Source organism: Hemicordylus capensis, chromosome 13 (genome assembly GCF_027244095.1).
Source record: "Hemicordylus capensis ecotype Gifberg chromosome 13, rHemCap1.1.pri, whole genome shotgun sequence".
In the NCBI taxonomy this organism is placed as follows: domain Eukaryota; kingdom Metazoa; phylum Chordata; class Lepidosauria; order Squamata; family Cordylidae; genus Hemicordylus; species Hemicordylus capensis.
Genome location: NC_069669.1, coordinates 1,295,231 through 1,316,327, shown reverse-complemented (window position 1 = coordinate 1,316,327; position 21,097 = coordinate 1,295,231). Strand labels below are relative to the sequence as shown.

At 51.4% G+C, this 21,097-nt stretch overlaps 1 protein-coding gene across 3 annotated transcripts in view; it reads left to right on the top strand.

Moving 5' to 3' along the window:
* RAB26 (RAB26, member RAS oncogene family) overlaps positions 1-21,097 on the top strand; it is an 86,179-nt gene that overhangs the window by 39,459 nt on the left and 25,623 nt on the right. For all 3 annotated transcript variants that reach the window (XM_053275950.1, XM_053275951.1, XM_053275949.1), the window contains exon 3: positions 20,538-20,579. In XM_053275950.1, the coding sequence (XP_053131925.1) occupies positions 20,538-20,579 (42 nt within the window). The remainder of the gene's footprint in view (positions 1-20,537; positions 20,580-21,097) is intronic.

Below are 21,097 nucleotides of genomic sequence, written 5' to 3'. Positions count from 1 at the left end.
CTGGGAACCCACCGCCCCAGGCAGCTCCTCTGGCTAAGTCCCAGGTTGCATTTGGTCCAGGGAGCCGTGCTGAGCGCCTTGGCTTGCTCCCCTGCCAGATGAGGGAGGGCGAGCAGAAGGGCCCCCTTCTGGTGAGCGGCAAACCGTAGTAGCCTGTCCCTAAACTGGGATCCTCAGAACATGGCTTGATCTTGGCTGGAGGATCAAATTATAGTTTCCACAAATCTTCGTTTGCTGCATGCGGACCAAATGGCAAACTCTTGATTTGCAGCAACATAGAAGTGATGCTTCTAGTCCTCTTTCCCTGCGTGTGAAGGGGCAGCGGGGAGGGAGCGTCCAAGCTTGGGAATTGTCCTTGTCATGTTCTTATGTTAAGTTCCTCATGGTAGCAAACGAGGCTCTGCATTATGAGCCGTGATTCAGGCCCTGGCGAGGTTCCTGACTGAAGCCACAGAGTGTGTCTGGATTCTCCCCTTCCTGCCAGCCGGGTGCCTCGTCCTCCCCCATCCCATCTGTGCACTGCAGCCTGCCCTGGGACTTCTAGGATGGGGGGGGGGATATAGACTGAAATAAGTCGGGGCCCGCTGAGTCAGCTGACGGTGGGTGCAGACTGGTGTGTCCCCCCCCCGCGCGCGCCTCCGTCACAAGGGATGAAGGCAGGTCCACAGAGGGACACTCTCCCTTCGCAAATTTCCGTTTTCTTTCTGCCAGACTCTTGCCCAAGTCTGAGCCCTGCGGGTGAGTTTACATGGCCAGATTTTACAGGGAAATGCCACCGCCCAGTGAGACATTCCTTGCAATATTTCCGTGGTGACCTGTTTGGAGAGGATCCATCCCCACACTGGCACTTGAGGTGCTTCAAGATGCCGGGTGGGTCCCTTCAGCTTGCACCTTGGCCATGGCGGCCTTCCCCCCACAAGACTGAGGTTCCAGCAGTTTGGGGCCGTTTGGAGAAAGTGGGCCCGCTGCCCTCCTGCATCTCGCACTCCTGGGGTTACTGTGAGGCAGGGCAGGGGTGACCGAGGGCTCTTTCCATGGTCCGTTTCCTTTCTTTCCCCGCTCCTAAATCCCTCTTGGGATGGTGCTGCCCATTTTCTCCTCTGTCCAGGACGGTTGAATGCCTCCAATAAATTGCACATCCATAAATATAAATCAAGGGGAGCAGCTGGGCCGTGTGCTCTTGAATTACCAGGAGGTCTCTGCAGCTCCTCTCCCGCTCCTCCCCTCGGAGCACAAAGAGGCTGGTGGGGGCCGCTCCAGGCTCTGGCTGTCCTTGCTTGCTGCTCTCCAGAGGGGCCAGGAGATGCTGCTGTGGCCAGGCAGGGGCTGAGGCACAGCGACAGACTGGCATGAGGGTCCGAGAGGGCTCTCCTTCCGGGCTCCCACCCGGCATTTCCCAGCTAGGGTTTGCATTTGAGTCCTGCCTCACACTCTGCCCGTTCCATCTTTTCCTTTCCTGCAAGGGGCAGACAGGAACGAGACTGATGGTGCACTCTGTTGGGGGCTGCAGAGGGGGCTCTGCCTTGCCTGCTGCGGCTGGAGACAGAAGAGTTGGGTTCTAATCCTCCTCGGAACTTGGCATCGTCTACCAATCCAATCTCACTAATCTAATAAGTCTAATAATAAATATTCAGAGTCCAGATCCAACAATGGGAGTGAGGAGGGAGAGCTGGGGGCGGATTGCATTTTAGTGCACTTCAGAACTTTCCTCATCTAGTGGCAATCAGTTGATGAGTTGAGTAGTTTAATGGCTGGTTTTCTTTCCGGAAAGGATGTTTCTCCCTCCCCTTTGAAGAGGTCTGCAGTGGTACTTTATTCTGCCTTTCATTGAGCTGCTGGAATTTGGGGGACTTTCTAGGGCTGGTCTTCATCTTCTCTCTGTTGTGAAACCTGTCCATTTATTCCCACGCTCTGTTACCTGCCCTTCAGCCAGTTACCAACCCACACATGCACCTGTCACCTTATGATCCCATGACTGCTAAGTCTGCTCAAGAGCCTTTGGTGAGGGCCTTTGTCACAAGCTGTTTGAAAGTCCAAGTATACTATGTCAACTGGGCCACCTCTGTCCACATGCCTGTTGACCCTCTCAAAGAACTCTGTGCTGATGATTCTGCTTCAGCAAGGCCTGTTCTTCTATATGTTTAACAGTTTTGTCCTCAGTTATGCTTTCTGTCAGTTTACCTGGAACAGATGTCGTGCTTGCTCACCTGTAGTTTCCTGGATCCTGCCCCACTTGGATCCCTTTTTGAAAGTTAGTGTTACACTGGCTGCTTTCCAGTAACTCTGGCACAGAACCTTCAGTTTCATATTTGAGTTCTTTAAGAACTCTTGGGAAAATTCCACTTGGGCTTGGCCCAGGTGATTTGTTGAGATTGACTCAACTCTTTAGCCCCCCTCCCTGAGAAGCTCAGTTCAGGCACGGGTATATGCTCTGTATCCTCTGTTCTGAAGACAGATGCAGGAACTCGTTCAGATTCTCTGCAATCTCCCTGTCCTCTTTAAGCATTCCTTTTGTTCCATTGTCTTCACTTAGCATGCCATTCTGATGACTTTCTTTTTATCAGATCATTCCTTTAAAGCAGAATTAAACAAGCTTTGCCTGCTGACAATCAAAGCAGTAATCCCCCACATTGCATTTCAATGCACTTGTGAGTTGTTCAGTTAACTCTCAAAGCTATATAGAGATTGCTGGGTGATGTCTTAATGAGTATTTTAATGACAGCTATAAAGGGTTTTATCAGATAAATTTTTTTTCAGTTGGAGGCCTCCACCATCCTTAATAGTCTTTTTGATAGATAGTGGTCTGATCACAAATCCTTTGCTACTGTTTGAATGTTTCTGGTCTCTGGAAGCAAAATTTGCAACAGTTCTCCTTCTTGCCAAACCAACAGTAAGCGGTCTAAACAGCTTCTCCCAACAACTTTCTTAGCAGCATTTCAGTTAGCCCAGGCTGGTGTTTTCAGCCTCTGGTAGATGGTTGTGGGCGATTCTCAAACAGGTACATGCCATGCGGCTTGCGACCAAGAGTTTCTGCTGCTGGTGGTCAGCAAGGTCTTTTCTATCAGGCTCTGTTCTCCCATCTAGCTGTAGATGCTTCAGAAAGGAGGACATTTGCTTCCTTAACTTTGGATTGCAGAAACCTGTAGGCTCCAGAGCTGTCTTTGGGAGTGTTAATTTCTGAGGAGGTGAACCAGGGGAGCCATTGTGTATGGCTGGAATTCTGAAGAAATGGTGTTTCCAATTTTATCTCAAGACCTACAGCTAAAAGGCTGTTTGAAGATCTTTTGTGCTTAACTCTGTTTTCTTGGATTTTAATTATGTGGTAGGTAAAACATTTCTCATTATTTTTCAAACTCACGTGACAGGGACATAAAAGACATTAGATTTCTGGTCTATTTTTAATGTTTCGCCTGGGTGTTTTTCACACAGGACTTTTAAAACCCTTTCGTTTGCATCTCCTCCAGAATGTTTGCATCTCCTCCGTTCACATATCGGCCAGATTTACCCCAAAGTCCCTGCGAGCTCTCGGGGAGCACTTCACACACAATTCAGGTTTTCACTGCGTGTGAGAGCATTGCCATATTTATTTCTGGGATTTAAAAAAATCCACTTTTTGCATTGGGACGACTTTGAGTTTGCAGTAAAGCCTGGCAGTAAACCAGGTGGTAAAGCCCGCTGTCTGGGAAAGCTCCTGTTGCTTATATCTGGTAGGTTCTTTAGTTTTTATGATTCTGTGTTTAGCTTTTTAAACAACTTTTAATGTGAAACTTAAAAAACATCTTTAATTCTGTTTGTGGTTTTAGCTTGGATTTTAAAAACTTGTTTAACTTAATTTGGTTAATTTTATTAGTCCTGTTTCACATTATATCTGTTTTATGAATTTAAGAAAGCGCCTTCTTCTTCATCAACCCCACCGTCTGTTAAGATCATCTGGGGAGGTCCGGTTGCAGTTGCCACTGCCTTGGTCGGTGGCGACTCGAAACGGGGCCTTTTCTAGGGTTGCCCCAAGACTCTGGAACACGCTTCCTCATGAAATTTAGAGTTTCCCCTTCTCTGAATGTTTTTTAAGAAGGACTTGAAAACAGGCAGCCAGGCTTTTAGTTTATAGTTGTAAAGCTTCGGTTTTAGAGTTTTTGTTGTATTTTAAATTGTTTTAATTATGTTAAGGTTTCTTAATGGTTCTTCTTAATGTTCTTCAACAAAATGAATCCACCATTCAGGGTGAGCAAGAGTCTAGCTTTGTTGGCAGAATTTAAGCTGCAGGATTGACAGTGCAATCCCACGCATGCCTACCTGTGAGTAAGAACCATGGGACAGAGTGCAACCTACTGCTGAGGAAACGTCCAGAGAATCGGGCCGCTGGCTGTTCTTGATGCCTGTTCTAGAGCTCTCCCTTTGGAGCACAGAGTACCTTGATCACGGAGTAGAAGCGAGGCTTAGCCTAGCGAGACCAGGGATCTTGGCAGCCCAGCTGGCAGATCTGGCCTCGCTTGCCTGCCTCTTGCTTACTCAGCAAGTGAGTCCAAGGAGAGCCGAACTCCTGGTGGTGCCTGCAAATATTAGCCCCAGAAACCCATCTGTGGAACTCCCACTCGCGTCATGGTCCAGCAGCACTTGCTCGCTCGCTTGTTCTTTGCAAGTCTAATTGGCTTTGAGTATTTTATTTTTCAAATGTAGGGCAATGATAATTAGGATAAATCCCACTACTGCCAGCTCAGGTTTTAATTAAGCATTTCTGGGCATGGTGCTACCGCCCGTTTCGTAGCCGCTGTTGCCTGGCCCTGAGAGCTGAGAGCTGCCTCCTTTTCCATCCCTGCTTTAAAAGTTTTTGCTTTAGTTTATCTGCTGCTAACAGAGCCAAGAGGCACCTTTTTAAAGTGGTGGTTCTCTTTATTGAGCAGGGGGAGAGCAACTGGCCCTCTCCGTCCCCAGCACGGCATCCCTCCAGTGGCTGTTGCTGAGGTCTGTCTTGCATTTCTTTTTTAGACTGTGAGCCCTTTGGAGACAGGGAGCCACTTTACCATTTTATTTATTTACTTTATTTCTATGTAAACTGCTTTGGGAAACTTTGGTTGGAAAGCAGTATATAAATATTTGCCATATTTGTATCTGACTGTTGATGAAACACGCAAAAGCGTGATGCTGTGTTGTCTGAGATTCTTGCTGTGAAGCTGTAATAATAGGAGGGCCCTTTCCTTAGCATTTCCCTAGTGCATTGCATGTGCTCAGAGGACTTGATAGATGTGTTACTAGTCACCCCTGCAACAGTCTTGCAACAGTCTTTCTACATGTCTTTATGCAGCCTTTATATAGTCTTGTATAAACAGTCTTTATACAGTCTTGCAACAGTCTTTCTACTTGTATTATCAGTCATCCTTACAACAGTCTTGCAAGGTAGGTGACATGATTGCTTAATTAGAAGGGGGGGGAGACACTCTGGCTGAGAGGACCGCGGTTCCCAAGAGTTCCTTTCTGTGGCTTTTCCCGTTTTGCCAAGAGCTCTGCCATGGTGTCTCCTTTCTGCTTTGCTCTCTCGGCACCTCTGATCTGCCAAGAGCAGAGGAGCCAGGGCAGAGGCGGTGTGTGTGCAGGCCTGGGAATGCATCTCCGCGTCTCAGCTGCTGCTTCTCATCCCAGCCCATCTCTGCTGCTGAATGGACATCACTTCGAGCACACGCGGGGTGCCTTCCGGAGCTGCCAAAAACCTCCCTCTCCAGAGAGCCTGCGGAGTTGCCTCGGAGTCCATGCCAATATCCCGGCCATTCCATCACTCTGACAATTTAACGAGGACGGGTATTGATGTTCCTGGCGCGCTCCCTCGCACTCCGACACCACCAGTCCACTCCTGCAGCCCCGAGTCGCTTCCGAAGTGTCCGCTGGCTCCCTTTCCGGCCGGCCGGCGCTCCTCCTCGGTGGCTGGCCTGGCCTGGCTGGCCTTGATGCTTTGCCTGGCTGCTCGAGAGAGGCCCTCTTTGCCTCCTGCTGCCTTCCAGCCTAGGACTGCACTGTGCACAGTTATTAAGGAGGCAGCAATTTCTGCCAAGAAAGGTCTGCTGAGGCCAGGAAGCCCTTTTGAGGAAAACCGAGCCGGTGTCGAAGGTCTTCTGTCTGACTCCGTCCTAGTAGCTCTGTTTGGGCAGTTGCATCTGAATCCTCTGCGTGGGGAATTCAGTCCGTCTTGACTCTCCACACACCATCCCTGTCGCAACCCCAGCAATGTTCAGCTCCTCCTATTAATATCTAGCTCAACCTGGGCTCTCCAACAGCGTCCCTCCTGCAGATGTTGGTGGCCTGTCATTCTTGGCTACTGGCCATTGTCACTGGGGATGGTGGGAGTTGTGGTCCACCAACAGTTGGAGGGCCGCAGTTTGAGACCCCTTCACTAGAATCATTGTAAGGCACCTTCGGAAGGATTCTGACTCCTTCCAGGTTCTGTAGATACTCCCAGGTCAGGCCTCACCCTTTGCTTGAGCGGCATCTCTGTTTCTCCAGAGTGTAGGCCGAGGGGGTGCTTCGGGGCCCGCTCCTGTGTGCATCCGCATATGACCGGCGGGGTGGCATTCTGCCGGGCTGCTGGTTGCAATGCATTCCAGGCATTGGCGTAGCCAGCAGAGTGACGGCCTGTGTTCCGCCCCACTGGTGCCCCCCTTTGCACGTGACATCATGCACAGGGGCTCCGCCCCTTTGTGTGTGATGTCACGCACAAAGGGGGTGGGGCCTGGGCTCTGTGGCGCCCCTGTGAGCCCTCCAGAACTCATTTCCAGGCAGCGCTTGCTGCTGGATGTGTTTATTTCCCTACCTCTTCCTCCAGCGAGAGACGGGAAGAGAGAAAAAGCGACCCAGCAGCAAGCGCTGCTGCTTGGAAGTGAGGTCGGGAGGGCTGGGGCAGGCCCTCTGGCAACTGGGCCATCTCCTCTTTGCATGTGATGTCATGTGCAATGCGGGCTCTGGCGGCCCTTCTCATTGGTGGCCCGGGTTCTTTGAACCCGTTTGCTCACGGGTGGTTCTGCCCCTGATTCCAGGAAGCTTGTTTTGCCCCAGACTCTTGGTGATCTGCTGCATCTGTTCTGAAGTGTTTGCAACAGGTACAGTGGAGCTGTATTATTGGTAACACTCTGGCAGAGAGAGAGAGAGAGAGCGCAGATGTATCTTGCAGCCCATTAGCTCCCGTCTGCTTTCTCGGCAGCCCTGCTATTCTTGGCCAAATGACTTCGGAGCGTCTTTTGCACTTCTGTTCAAAGCCGCAATGGAGGGGGATTATTTGAATGGAAAGGAAGCCAGGACAGCTTTGGAGACCAGCAGGCAGATCCAGGCCTAGAAATCTCCTCATATTTTGGAGGAGGCTGGCAGGGCGAGTGGCGGGGAGTTGCTTGCGGGTGCTGCAGATGCTGCCCGCCTCCCACTCCCAGTCATGGGGCTGAGAATCTGGGGGCGGATATTTATATACTGCGCTTCATCAAAAGTTCCCAGGGCAAATTGGGAGGCTCCTTTGGTGTCACCTTGGTTTTTTCTTTAGCTCTGTAATCCGCTCTCTCACCGTCTCCTTGGTTATACTTCTCTGTTTCTATACATTAAAAGATACCGATGCTGTTCTTCCACTAAGCAGGGCTCAGAGCAGCTTGCAAAATAATAAAGGCCACAGGAGAGAATCCAGTTGCCAGTTAGAAAATGACAGAGCTGGATGAAAACTGCGTGGTACCAGTAAAAACACCAGATAGAAACTGGCCAGGGTGCTTTCCAGATTAGACCCTGCAATGGGGTCACCTTGGATCTCTGAAGTGTGCTTCCGCACTTCCTGCGTTATGACATCGCAGTCCCTACGCGGACAGCCGGGTGCCGTACACATTGCTAACGCCTTGTTGCGAATTTCATCGCTGCGATATAGAGCAAGGACGTCGTCTATCCGGTGTAAGGAAGTAGCTGTTTCTTTGGATTGTTAGTTGCTGCGAGACTGCTCCCCCTGCTGTTTATGTTTCAAATGCGACTTGCCTGAACGGAGGCATTGAGCAGCTAGTCTGGAAAGCACCCTGGTGATGTACAGGGATGCCTGGGCAGATGCACGTAGGCAGGTGCTCTTCTCAGAGCGGCCCCATCCCTAAGGGGAATACCTTATGGTGCTCACACGTGTAGTCTCCCATTCAAATGCAAACCAGGGTGGAGCCTGCTTAGCAAAGGGGGCCATTCATGCTTGCTACCACAAGGCCAGCTCTCCTCCTCATTAGGACAAGCAGCTCTAGTTTTGTAGCGGGGAGCGTCTTTATAGGGTTTAGTGCAGGCAGATATTTGGGGGGGGGAATTGGGGTGGGGGGAGAAGGTTGGTGGGGACTCCTAGGCAATGCTCAGGAAAAGGCAATTAGCCAAGCTAAATTCTCTCTGCAGTGGCACAGCTGCTACTCAGAACCCGCTGGCACCACAGTCTAATCTCCTTCCCTCGCTTATCATGGCAGCATTCATTTTCTGCTCAGCATGTGTGGAAGGAAGAGAGGGTTTGGGACCGACAAGAATCATGCGTATTGCTTGAGCAGCTGGTTGCTGCTCTGGGGAGGTGGAGAGAGAGCCGGCTGTCGTCTCTGCCACAGGCTGCTCCATGCACCCTGGCGCTGGAAGCCTGAGGACTAGGAACTTGCTGGGGTATATTTTAGAGGGAAGGGGAGAGGTGTGGCGTGACAGGTCGTTTTTGCAGTGTCTTCAGAGGCTGTTGTAGCTGCTCTTTTCTCTTGTTTCTGGTCACCTTCCATTCCAATTCCCCCTGTATCTAAAAGCTTCCTCCATTGCAATGTGAAAAAATTGTGGCGGTTTAGGATTCGTGGGGTGAAATTAATTCTGGGCTAGAGGCAGGCTTGCTGTCCAGAGTGTGCCTAAACCAGCCCATCACGGATGAGGGCCCCTTAGCCAGGCAAGGCATTGCCAGCAGGTTTGGGCAGGGGTGGGGCTGGGGGCACCCAGCTGTGCAGATGGAGTGCAGGCTTGGGAAGGTCTTTGCCCGTCTCGGCCTCCCGGACAGTCTCCACAAGGACTCTGGCCCCGTGCAAGGCTGACCAGAAATGTCCTGCCCCCCAGAGAAGTCAAGAGGTGAAGTGGTGGTTTCTGAGCTGCTGGGTGGCCTCATTCTGGGCAGTGTGGAAGAACATGGGAAGCTGCCTTCTACTGAGTCAGACCCTTGGTCCATCTAGCTCAGGACTGACTACACAGACTGGCAGCGGCTTCTCCAAGGTGGCAGGCAGGAGTCTCTCTGTCTCAGCCCTATCTTGGAGATGCAGCCAGGGAGGGAACTGGGAACCTTCTGCATGCAATCATGTGGGTGCTCTTCCCAGAGCAGCCCCATCCCCTCGGGAATATCTTGCAGAGCTCACACATGTTGTCTCCCATTCAGATGCAAGCCAGGGGAGACCCTGCTTAGCAAAGGGGACAATCCAAGCTTGCACCCACAAGACCTGCTCTCCTCCCCTCGGAGGCTGGAGACAGAGTGAGAAGCAGCACTTCCTGCACTTTTGTTTCAGTGCCGTTGGCACAGGATAGTTTTCAGATGGGATTGTGTCTCGTGAACTGGAGCTTTCCCTCTCCTGCTCTATCAAAGGCACCCTCCTCACCCACGGCCTAAAGTGGGGGGCCCACCCCTGCCATGATTGATTGACTGACTGAGTGCTGTCAAGTCAGTGTCGACTCTTAGCGACCACAAAGAGAGATTCTCTCTAGATGATTTGTCTCCAACTTGGCCTTGAAGGTCTCTCGGTGGTGCATTCATGGCTAAGGTCATAGAGTCCATCCACCTTGCTGCTGGCCGTCCTCTTCTTCTCTTGCCTTCCACTTTTCCCAGCCCCACTGCCATGGCCTCGTTCAAATGGCGGCTTCAGCCCCGATGGTAAAACACCCCACCCCACCCCCGTGACAGCAGCCCCCTTCCAAAGATCTTCTCTTCTCCCTTGCTTTTTGCCCGGGGCCATTTCTCCCTTCATTATATGATACATATATATATATATTGCCCGTTTCCAGTACAGTGATTCATTCCTTTCTCCCTGTTCAGGCAGTTGGTTTTTGAAGGTATTTTTAAACCTCTTAAATTGCTGTCTCCCCTCCAGCAGACAGGTGTAAATTTAGCCTGTTGCCTCCTTCCTTCTAGTCAGCGTCTTCCTTTCCTTTTGGCAAAGGGGGAGAAAAGAACTGGTCAAATCAGTAAGGAGGCAGCAAGCTCTCACCGTCTCCAGTCAATCAAGAGGGTCCATTTATTAGCCATTTGCATGAAGAACCTGTTGCCTGTCACAAGAGGAATGGAGCTTGGTCTGAAGCATGAGGAAAGTAATGGGAGCAGATTTCCCTTGGTATGGCGGGACTGACAGGCGTTCTCGGAATCCGTTTCCAAAGAGTGGCTTCTGGCAAGAGACGCTGCAGAAGGGATTAACATTCAGTAGCAGCACATCCTAACAAGCTGGGAGTGGGGGAAAGGAGGCGGACTGCCTCTGGTGACCCCCACCCCCTCCCTGGTGTTAACAAGAGCTGCGCTGCCTGCAGGCTGGCTATTCATCTGGTAGAGCTGCACATGCAGCTCTACCTGATGAATGGTCAGCCTGCAGGCAGCACGCCTGTCACGAAGGGCTTAACCAGTGTTGCCAGCATCAGTGTTGCCCCCTTGGGTGCTGCCCCCCCCAAGGCTTGTTAGGATCACCCGCTACTGCTAACATTAATTGCTAAAAGAAAATCTGTTCATAAGATGTCGGCTGAAAATGTAACAATAGAGCAGCAGTTTCTGTTTGTTGTTTCTGGATTAAATACACATCTTTTAAAAGGGGCTTTTAAATTTTTTGTATCTGCGGCTTATATCTGGCAGGCTTTTCAGTTTTTTAGTTCTCAGTTTTTAGCTTGTTGGGAATTTGAAACTTTTAAAATTTGTAATTTTAAATGTGGTTTCAGCCTGGCCTTTTAACTTGTTTAATTTTTATTAATCTTTCATTTTACATTGCATCTGTTTTGTAGATGTTGTGAGCTGGTTCAAGCAGTAGTGTACTGGAGGGCAGGGTATAAATATTGTGCATAAATTGGCCAGCTGTACACTTGTAACTCTGTAGTCCTCTGACCGGGGAGGGGTGTGTATCTAGATGGCCCCTCCAAAGTGGCATATGCAATAATTCCTTTAATGAATGTGAACTAGTGATGCTAAATTATACAGTGAACACTTTGTGTTCATAAATGTCTTCTTTGATGTAGGGGTCTCCCCCCCCCCCACACACCATCTAAATTACAAACCTAAACTAATTTGAAACCAGTTTGATTGTCAAAGTTTCCCCCCAAAGAACCCTGGAGGTATTTCTTTCCTAAGAGAGTTGAGCATTCTGAGTCTTTGGGGCCACACTCGCCCTCTCAGAGAATTATCCTTCCCAACTTAGTCCCTTGGTTGAGAGTCTTGACTGTTAAACTGGTTTGGAACTGGTTTAAATGTGTAGTGCAGACATGCCTGTACAGGAGTGAATTGGATCCCTTGGGTGGGGTACCTGGCATAGTGCAGAAGTGCCTTGCCTTGAGCACTGGGCCCTTGGCCTCTCATGCCCACATTGGCCCTTCTCATCATCTTCCTCCTCCATGTTGGGGCCCACATAGCTTTGAGTTCTTTCGCAGCCAGCCTGTCCTGTCCAACTGGACTTATATATATGGAGGTGGTCTTGCCCCTTTCTCGGCTCTCACTGGATTTTGCTCCCAGGACTCATGTCAATGTGATTCATAGGAACATAGGAAGCTGCCATATACTGAGTCAGACCCTTGGTCCATCTAGCTTAGGATTGTCTTCACAGATTGGCAGCAGCTTCTCCGAGGTTGCAAGCAGGAATCTCTCTCCCAGCCCTCTCTTGGAGATGCTGCCAGTGAGGGGACTTGGAGCCTAGAGGCTCTTCCCAGAGCAGCTCCATCCCTTTAGGGGAATCTCTTCCAGTGCTCACACTTCTAGTCTCCCTTTCACATGCAGCCAGGGCAGACCCTGCTTGGCTAAGGGGACAAGTCAAGATCAGCTTTCTCTCTTCCAGGCAAGTGGAAGAAAGTGGTGAGCGAATCACCCGGCATTCCCAAACTTGAGTCCCCGGATACTCCCAAGGCCATTGTGGCAGGGGATGATGGGAGTTGTAGTCCCGCAACATCTGAGGACATCCCAGGTTTGCTCCCCACTCGCTTTCTGCCTTTCCTCCCCAAGGCTCTCAAATGGAGGAGAGCAGCAGCTTAGAAGCAAAGCACACGTTTTGCATGCCGAAGCTCCCGGGTTGAATCTGCGGCATCCGAATCAGCTGGCGGACCTCGGTTTTGCAGGGCTGGCTGGGGGAGCCCTCGGGGGCCGCTGGTCCAATGCTCGGATGGGGAAGCCACTCCTGTGTTTCGCAGGAGCTCTTCCCACTGGCTCTAGAAACAGCGAGCGATCTCCGGTGCCTGTGTTTAGCAAGTCCTCCAGCGGTACAAAAGGCGGCTCCCTTGACATCACCCCCCTCTCGCCTCCCTGCCACACTCTGGCCGTTCTGCTCCGCTTGCGTCTGTCATGGAAGTACGGATGCCGCTCCACCCGCGGCTGCTTTTGCTTTGGACTTGCTCCTTCCTTGGATGGCATTTAATCAAGGAGGGTGATGAGTCAGGACTGATTTCCTCGAAACAACTTGGCAGGTGCTGTTGGTTCGCCCTCTCCTTTCGGCTGGCTCGGAATCCAAGAGGTCGTTTTCATGGCTTGATTGGCACTCAAAGGCTCTTGCAGGCCGGTTTCTCTGGCGCAGATTGGCTGAGGCGGTTGCAGCTGCTCGGAGCCGACCCTCCGTCCATCTAGCTCAGGACTGTCTGCTCTGACCGGCAGGGGCGCTGCTCCAAGGCTGCAGGCAGGGGTCTCTCCCAGCCCCACCTGGAGATGCCAGAGTGAACCTGGCCCAGCAGATGCTCAAGCACTGAGCTACGGCCCCTCTCGTATCCTCAGGGCAAGAAGCGGAAGCTGTGAGTCAGTAGTAGTAATGCACAGAAGCCGAGGCAAGGGAAGTGATAATGTGTAGTGCTCGGAGAAGGAGTCTGGTGTGATGACGGTCTTCCCTGGGCAGTTGTCTCATACTTAAGGAAGGTGTGAATTATCCTTTGCAGGCAGTGGGGGGACAGGTGTTTTTTGGGTTTTTTTGCAGTCTTAAGAAGGACATTGTAGAACTGGGAAAGGTGCAGAAGAGGGCGACCAAGAGGACCAGGGGCCTGGAGCACTTTCCTTATGAGGCAAGCCTACAGCATCTGGGGCTCTTTACCTTGGAGAAGAGGCCACTAAGGGGAGACATGATTGAAGTGTATAAAAATTATGCAAAGAGAGTGGAAGGTTGCCAGTTCAAATCCCCGCTGGTACTATATTGGGCAGCAGCGATATAGGACAATGCTGACAGGCATCATCTCAGACTGCATGGGAGATGGCAATGGTCAACCCTTCCTGTATTCTACCCAAGAAAACCACAGGGCTCTTTAGGCGCCAGGAGTCAAAATTGACTTGACGGCACACTTTATAGAGAGTGGACAGAGAGAAATGTTTCTCCCTCTCTCACAACACTAGAAACAGGGGCCACCCCATGAAACTGAAGGCTGGGATATTTAGGACTGACAAGAAGAAGTACTTTTTCACACAGTGCATAATTAATCTATGGAATTCCCTGCCACGGGATGTGGTGATGGCCACCAGCTTGGATGGCTTTAAAAGGGGCTTAGACAGATTCATGGAGGACAGGGCTATCCATGGCTACTAGCTGGTGGCTGTGGGCCACCTCTAGCCTCAGCAACAGCAGGAGAGAGAGTGTACCCTCAATTCTTGCTTGTGGGCTCCCCAGAGGCAATCTGGTAGGCCACCCTGGGAAACAGGCTGCTGGACTAGATGGGCCTTGGGCCTGATCCAGCAGGGCTGTTTTTATTTTCTTATATAACCTGCTCTCTAAAACAGAATAAACTCTCTTGCGATAAATATCCCCAGAGACTGTTTACACAAAAATGCAGCAACGTGGGCTCTTCTTTTGTATATTTTATCGTCCAACAAAATGCTATCGTAAACAAATGATGCATAGATTTAGTAGAACAACTTGCACTGAAAAAGATTTGTATCTGAATCCTGGATAAAGTTACATAATGCTCATTTAAAATGCACACAAAAACCTTTTCTTTCTCTCTCCCATGATCTGGAAAAGGTAGTTAAAATAGAATTGTTAGCCCCAAAGGCTGCCTTCAAGCAGGGAACCTCTGCTTCCCAGCAGCAGCTCAGGTTGCTTCTGTCTCTCCTGCCCTCCCCAAGAGCTGCACTGCCTGCAGGCTGGGCATTCATTAGGTAGAGCTGCGTGGTTAACCATGCAGCTCTACCTGACGCACGGCCAGCCTGCAGGCAGCACCGGAGCGAGAGGGAGGAGCCACCTGAGCTGCTTCCGGGAAGCAGAGGCAGCTGCACCTCCTTGGCTGCCCTCTCCGCCCCCGGCTCCTAAGGATGAATGGCTACTGCATTCAGGGCTTCTGTCTTGACGAAGTTCCGTCTTCTCATTAAGGCCAGGCTGTTCTTATTGAATCGGGAGGCCCTTGAGAGTGTAGACAGAAAGCCTCTTCATTTCTCTTCCAGGCAGAAATATGGCTCCCTTCTTGCACTGAACCCATGGAGGAAGCAAGGAGTGGGGCTCAGGGCCCAAGAAACAGGGTCGATACAGCGCAAGAAGCCACTGCTGGTCAGAGCAGGTAGTGCTAAGTTAGCGGGACGGATGGTCTGACTCTGTATGGTGCAGCTTCATCGTCTGCCTCTTGATGCACATTCCATATGTTTCTATTAACCAGGGGTGGTCCTGATTTTCTGCCAGCTATTCCTGCTCAAATGGCTGTCCTTGGCCGAATTCAAGGGGAGATTTTGGTGGAAATGGTGATGAGCGTCACACACACCCCCCCCCTTAAGGTTTCCGGCCTCCCCACTTGTTTCTCTAGCCGTGAAGCCTTTGCTCTGGGCGCTCTTGCCTTTCTTTCATGAGCACGCCGAGCCATGCAAGAGAAGGACCAGGCTGTACACAGCTTCCACTTCCATTGCCTGCTGCAGGCAAGATTGGTCCCCCTCCCCGGCCCGGCCCGATAACATTCTGTAGTTCAGTTATGTTTCTCTTTCACGAAAAGAGCGAGCCCTCTCTTGCCTCCTAAATCAGCGCCGGGCAAGCTGCTAGACAGTAAGCGGATGCCAAGGCCAGCCGACAAGCAGCCAAGTGGGCCTGGGGCAGCGAACCTGGCGGGAGGGAAAGGGCCGCCTCAGCCAGAGTCCCAGTTTGCATCAGTGAAGTGCTGGAGGCATGGAGGAGGCTGGAAGGCGGCCAGAGGCACAGACAGCTGGGCTGGGATTCTGCAGGCTCCAGCGCCCGCCAGATCCTGAGCAGGACATCAGGGACAAGTGCCGTCTGTCCGGCCACCTCACTCCAAAAGCTGTTGGCTGCTTTGCATGTATCACGGGAGCCTGTGGAGCCTGCTCAGTCTGTCTTTTGCAAACTGCTGGTCGCTGATGCCTGCTTTCTGAAAACTAGATGCACTCAGCCCTCCCCTGAAAGATGTACTTTGTGCGTGTAAGAGCTACTCCCAAGGAATCCTGCCCCCTGTGCTTCTGCACAAGCCGCTGCTCAGGATAGACCTCTGTTCAGGGATCATCAAGCTTGGAGCAGCGACTCATGCAGAGAAGCAATAGGCAACCTCACCAGGCCCAGCAGGTTCACCTCTCTCCAGTGGAGGCTGATGGGAAGGAGCCGAGTCAATCAATCAACCAACTTTATTACGTTCATAGACCAGCATAAAATGCAGGGGGTGCAAAGTATAGTGCCTAACGATACATTAAAAGGCATAATGAAAACATTAAAAGGAACATTAGGAACATGAGTCATAAGGAACATTAAAAGCATTTAAACGCATATTAGGGCATAAAATAGCATTAAAGGGCATACAGGACATAAAAGCTATAAAAGGCATAAAAAGGATTTAAAAGGGGGTAAACGGCACAAAAAGGTGTAATTGCATAAAACCCTAAATGATGAATACTGCAAGACTCTGTAACTATAAACAAAAAGTGCAAAGCTCTTAACCTGACTTTTAACTTGTTCCCTTAATTTGGTTCATTTTATTGCTTTCATTGTATTTTATTGTTGTGAGCCGCCCCCAGCAGTATGTACTGGAGAGGAGGGGTATACATATCTATCTATATTTATTTCTCTTAGACGTACCCTTCGCTAATCCCACGTGTGGCAGCTCTCACAAGAGTTTGGAGAGCTGCCAGATAGTGACGGTGATGGGCAGCCGGCGGGCGGGCCGGGAGTTAAGGGCGGCAGCAGGCGGGCAAATGACGGTGCCAGGCGGTGCCAGGAGAGCGAGGAGGCAACGGCGGCAGGCGGGGACTGGGAGGAAACTGTGGCGGGGGCGGGCGAGGAGGAGGAAGGAAACAGCAAAGGGGGCAGGTGGGAGTTGGAGCGGGCGGGAGAAAACTGCGATGGCGACAGGCAGTGGGGGGAGGAAGGGAACAGCCGGGCGGGGAGAACTAGAGGTGCAGATGCTCTGCGCCTGGCCCAGCTAGTTTTAAATACTGCACAAAAAAGTGGGAGCAGCACGTGCCTTCCGGGTGGTGTGCTGTGTTGGAGGGGTGCACTGTAATCTGCAGGAGCCAGTGAGAGGTCAGACTCAAACTGCTTGAACCCACTGCTTACCGGTTCCCCGGGGGGATTTTGGATGATGCCGCGCAGAACCGGGCCACGCTGTGTGTGATAGCAGGCTTAGAGTCAGAGAGCAGCAGAGACATCGCTATGGCTTGAAGGTCCTGGGTTCTTGCATAGCAAGGAGCGGATGAAGGAAGAGCAGATGTCTCTGTAACACAAGCGGTGATGTAGGACATGCTCAGTTGTTTCAGTCTGCCCCTCGGAGCCGCAGGGTCATTGTCGCTCTGCGAATGGGATCTCCCTGAAACGGCCTTCAAGCCCAGCTGAGGGGAGGGTGTGACAACGAGCCAAGGTGAACGCCTTCCTATGCTTGGGAAGTTCCAACTGCGTAAGATAGAACGCCGGGGAGGGTACGTGTGTAAGACATTCACTGATGAAAAAAATTCGGGACCCTGCTTAAACCGGTTTGGCGCTCTGTGTCCATTATATGCTGTTTGATAGAAGCTTTGGCCCGATCTTAGCCCATATGGACTCAAGGGAGAGAGGCCCAAGGACGCTATTTTCGTCTCAACTGACCATTTCCATTTAGCTTGGTAATCGCCACATAAGGTTAAGGGAGCAAGACCAACGGGGCGCTAGAAGAGTCTGAGCCAATAGCTAAGCCTGGCCACCCACCCCCTGGCCTCCGCTTGGATCAGGCCTGTCTCCAAGCGCAGAATGGCATCAGAGACCCGTCTTGGAAGGAGCCGGGTCAGAGCAATGGATCACGGGCAGACTCTTGTGCACAGGGATGCTGTGGCTCCTAGGATAGATTTTTCCTTCCTTTCTTCTCTCTCTTTCCCTCTCCTGGCACATGATTTGTGTGCTACTGTTCCAGCAGTTGTTAGTACTTAGTGGTTTCATTTAGCCAGCTTTGCTTGTTGACCTTGGAATTGCAGTAATAGACAGAACTGCCTTCCTCTGATCCAGCAGCGCTTTTCTTGCGTCCTGGAAGGACAATGCCAGGCTTTCCACAGTGGAGGCAAAGATGCTGTTCTGACTGCTCTGCAAATCCTCTTGGCCCTGGGTGTTGAAATCAACATTCCCAGCAGCAGGAGAGGCCGCCCTTCAGGAGACGATACCCTGAGCTGTTTCTTACGTCTGTGTGCTAAGCGGCAAGCGAGCCCAGCAAGCTCTCTGTATGTAAGACCCACTGTTCTGGGGTGTGCACGGACCATTTGGTGTGGTTTGGTCTGAGTTCAGAGCGCACCGCGCCAAAGGGAACTAGTTCGGTCGGAGCGATTGGCTGGCTGGTCGGTTACAGGCCGGTAGCCAGTTGGTGGCATGGTGTCTACCTGCCACACCAAAAAATTCTCTTTTCTCCCCAGCCTCATTGACTGTTTCCACTGAACATTTCATAACCTGCTTCCCCTGATTTCTGCAATCCTCCCCACACCAAATTTTGAGGCCGGTTACAGACCTGCGGTTCGATGAACCAGCTCGAACCAGTTCGAATCAGTTTGTGATCAAACAGCTTGAACTGGCCCGGTTCACGGTGGTCCGGTTCGCAATCGAACCATTTCTGCACATCCCTGCACGTTCCAGTTTTCCCATCTTTTCCCCTTTGGATTTTATTGACTGCTAAATGATGTGCCCGAGGGAGCCTGGGGCTATGCAGAGGGTTTCTTTGAGGATAAGTGGGCAGATTTGCATATTTACAAAATACTGAGCACTTTGCATTTTCAAAAAGCTGCATGGTGACGCTGGCAGTTGGCTGACTGGGTTTTTTCCGGCAAGGTGTCCTAGGTGCTGCAGCTCATTAACTCGTAGCCAGAGGCCCTGGAGTTTGCAACCATATGGATTAAGAATAGCAGGTGCTGGATGTTCAATCCAGCCCAGTGAAGGGTGCGGGAGCAGGCCTTGCAAACTGCTGCTTGAGTGTCCAGCCACAGACTCCTCCTGGGTGATTCTGCGGTGGAAGGGAGGTGTGTCGTCCCCCCACCCCATGCAATGATCTGTTTTTGCAGAACTGCACCCAGCATCCTCTGGAACATCTGGCAAATGCCGGGTGTTCCTGCCACCCAAAGGCGTCAGCCCCATGCTGAGAGGCAGAAGAGAACAATTCAGGGGCATAGCTAGGGGAAAGGGGGCCGTGCTCGCCCCTCTCCCTGGTGGCCCTTTGGACTGAGGGAGATAATTAAGAAAATAGGGAGGGTGGATCTGGGGGCGCTCTCAGGAGCTGGGGGGGGGGCGGTCCTGGGTTCTTTGAACCCATCCGCTCAATTATAGCTACACCTCTGGCACAATTGTTGACTGTTGTGGTGAAACAAAGGGAGACACTTTTTCGACCTTTGCTGGCTGCTGATTTTGTTTATTAACACCAGCTTTCCGCTTTCAAAAAGGTGATTAAAAGTGGTTCACAAAAACCCTAGCCAAAGTCCTGCAGGTGCCGTCATTCGCACGCAAAAGGTGCAGGTCTGCACAACAGAGGATGTGTGGGTAGCTTTCCAGCCCTGTGTCTCTTGCAGGGTGCTTGTCAGATTTGCACAGACCCTTTGTGGCGGTTGTGCCAGAGTAGCGGCTCGTCCTAATCAGCCCGGGGGGGGGGGGCGCCCAAGGAGGTGCAGCTGCCTCTGGCTGCCGGCAGCAGCGAGTGTGGCTCCTCTGCCCTGCCTGAGATCTGCGCCGCCTTCAGGCTGGCCATTCATCCGGTAGAGCTGTGTGTGAAGGCACAGCCTTCTGTAGGCAGTCTGTAGGCAGCACAGGTGAGAAAGGAGCACCTGGAGCCACTGGCAACCAGAGGTCCCCCCCCCGCTCGTTGCTACCAAGCTGTGCGCAGGGGAGCAGGGGAGCCCCCTCCCTGCCAGATTGACAATGTTGTTTCCATTGGCAGCCCTGCTCCCCAAAAGCAGATGCACTCCTGTTCCTCAGTGGGAGCACACTTGGCTTTGCACACTGCGTTTCCCGATAGGTCCCTCTGCGGATCTGCAGACTCTTTAACGACAGGCTTCATTAGCCTGAGACTTTGACATGGCTTTGAACTCACTTCTGAGGCTGGCCTGTTCGGAGGGCACTTTGATATGTCGAGAGAGGCCCTTTTCCTTTGACTCTCCCCCTCCCCAGGCAGAGATGATCTTCTGCAAAGGGTGTGCGGTGTCAGCTTTTCCGTTTGATTGCAAACCTTACAGGTGGGGACGGACAAGGCAGCAGCCTTTCTGTGGCTGCTCTACTTAGAATATGTATATGCAGCCTATATCCTGGCTAACATGATGTGCTCAGTCCTCACTCCGTGCTTTGTGACCAGCTTGTGCGGCCTCTACAGAAAGAGGGGTGCTTTGTTAACAACCCCCCAAAGCAGCTCTCTTGTTGGTCTTGGCTCTGAACTCAGAATCCCAGTGACGGTCCAGACTATGGTGGCTACCAGTGTCCCCTGTAACTGGGCATCCCAGATGTTGTTGACTCCAGCTCCCATAATCCCCAGCTGCGTTGGCCTTTGGCCATTGCATCTGGGGATTATGGGAGCTGTAGTCAGGGGCGGATTAAGCTTTTTGCTGCCCTTTTACCTTGAACCAAGAAAGGTTTGCCTTTTTAAAAACAAGGTAAAAGTGGGGGACTTCCTCCTCTCCCACTCCACCCTTGCTGCAGCCGCTGCTGCCCACAGAGTGAGGCAGCAAAATTTGAGGAGGGGCAAAAATGGCTGCCCCTCAAATTTTGCCGCCATAGGCAAATGCCTCCTCCGCCTCTCGGTTAATCCACCACTGGCTACAGTCAACAGCATCTGGGATGCCCAGTTGCAGGGGGCACTAGTGGCCACATTATTTCCGCCTGGCCTGCTCCTTTGCCTTTAACTGCCATTTAATCTGCAGAAATCTGCCTTAACCAGCAGGTGAAGCTTTTAAATGCAACAACCCCTTTCCTCCTTTCTTCCAGAATAAAGTCTTGAATGTGGATGGCGTGAAGGTGAAGCTTCAGGTAAGGCAATCCCTGCGCTCGCTGGCTTTGATCTTGCCCGTCTTGGTATGCTCAGAGGACCAAGCCTGACATGGCTGTTTCCCTGGCCAGACCACTCTTTTGAGAGTCCTTTCATCTGAAGCCCCTGGCACTCGACTGTTATCTAAAAAGAGCGCCTTCTTCTGCATGATCCCCACCGCACGTTAAGGTCATCTGAGGAGGTCCGTCTCCAGTTGCCACCGGTTCGTCTGGTGGGGACGCAGAGGCGGGCCTCCTCTGTAGCTGCTCCTGGGCTGTCGAATGCACTCCCGGCAGAACTCCGTAATTTGAGGTCATTGCCGTCCTTCAGGAGGGCCCTTAAAACCTACCTATTTGGCCTGGCCTTCCAGGGTTTTAAATGATTAATTGTTTTACATTGTTTTAAATTGTTGCCCTGATTTTCAGGGCTTTTAGCTGTTTTATTGGTTTTATTGTGTTTTAATAGTTTGATTTTAATTGTTAATTTGTTTTGATTGTTTTTATCATGCTGTGAACCGCCC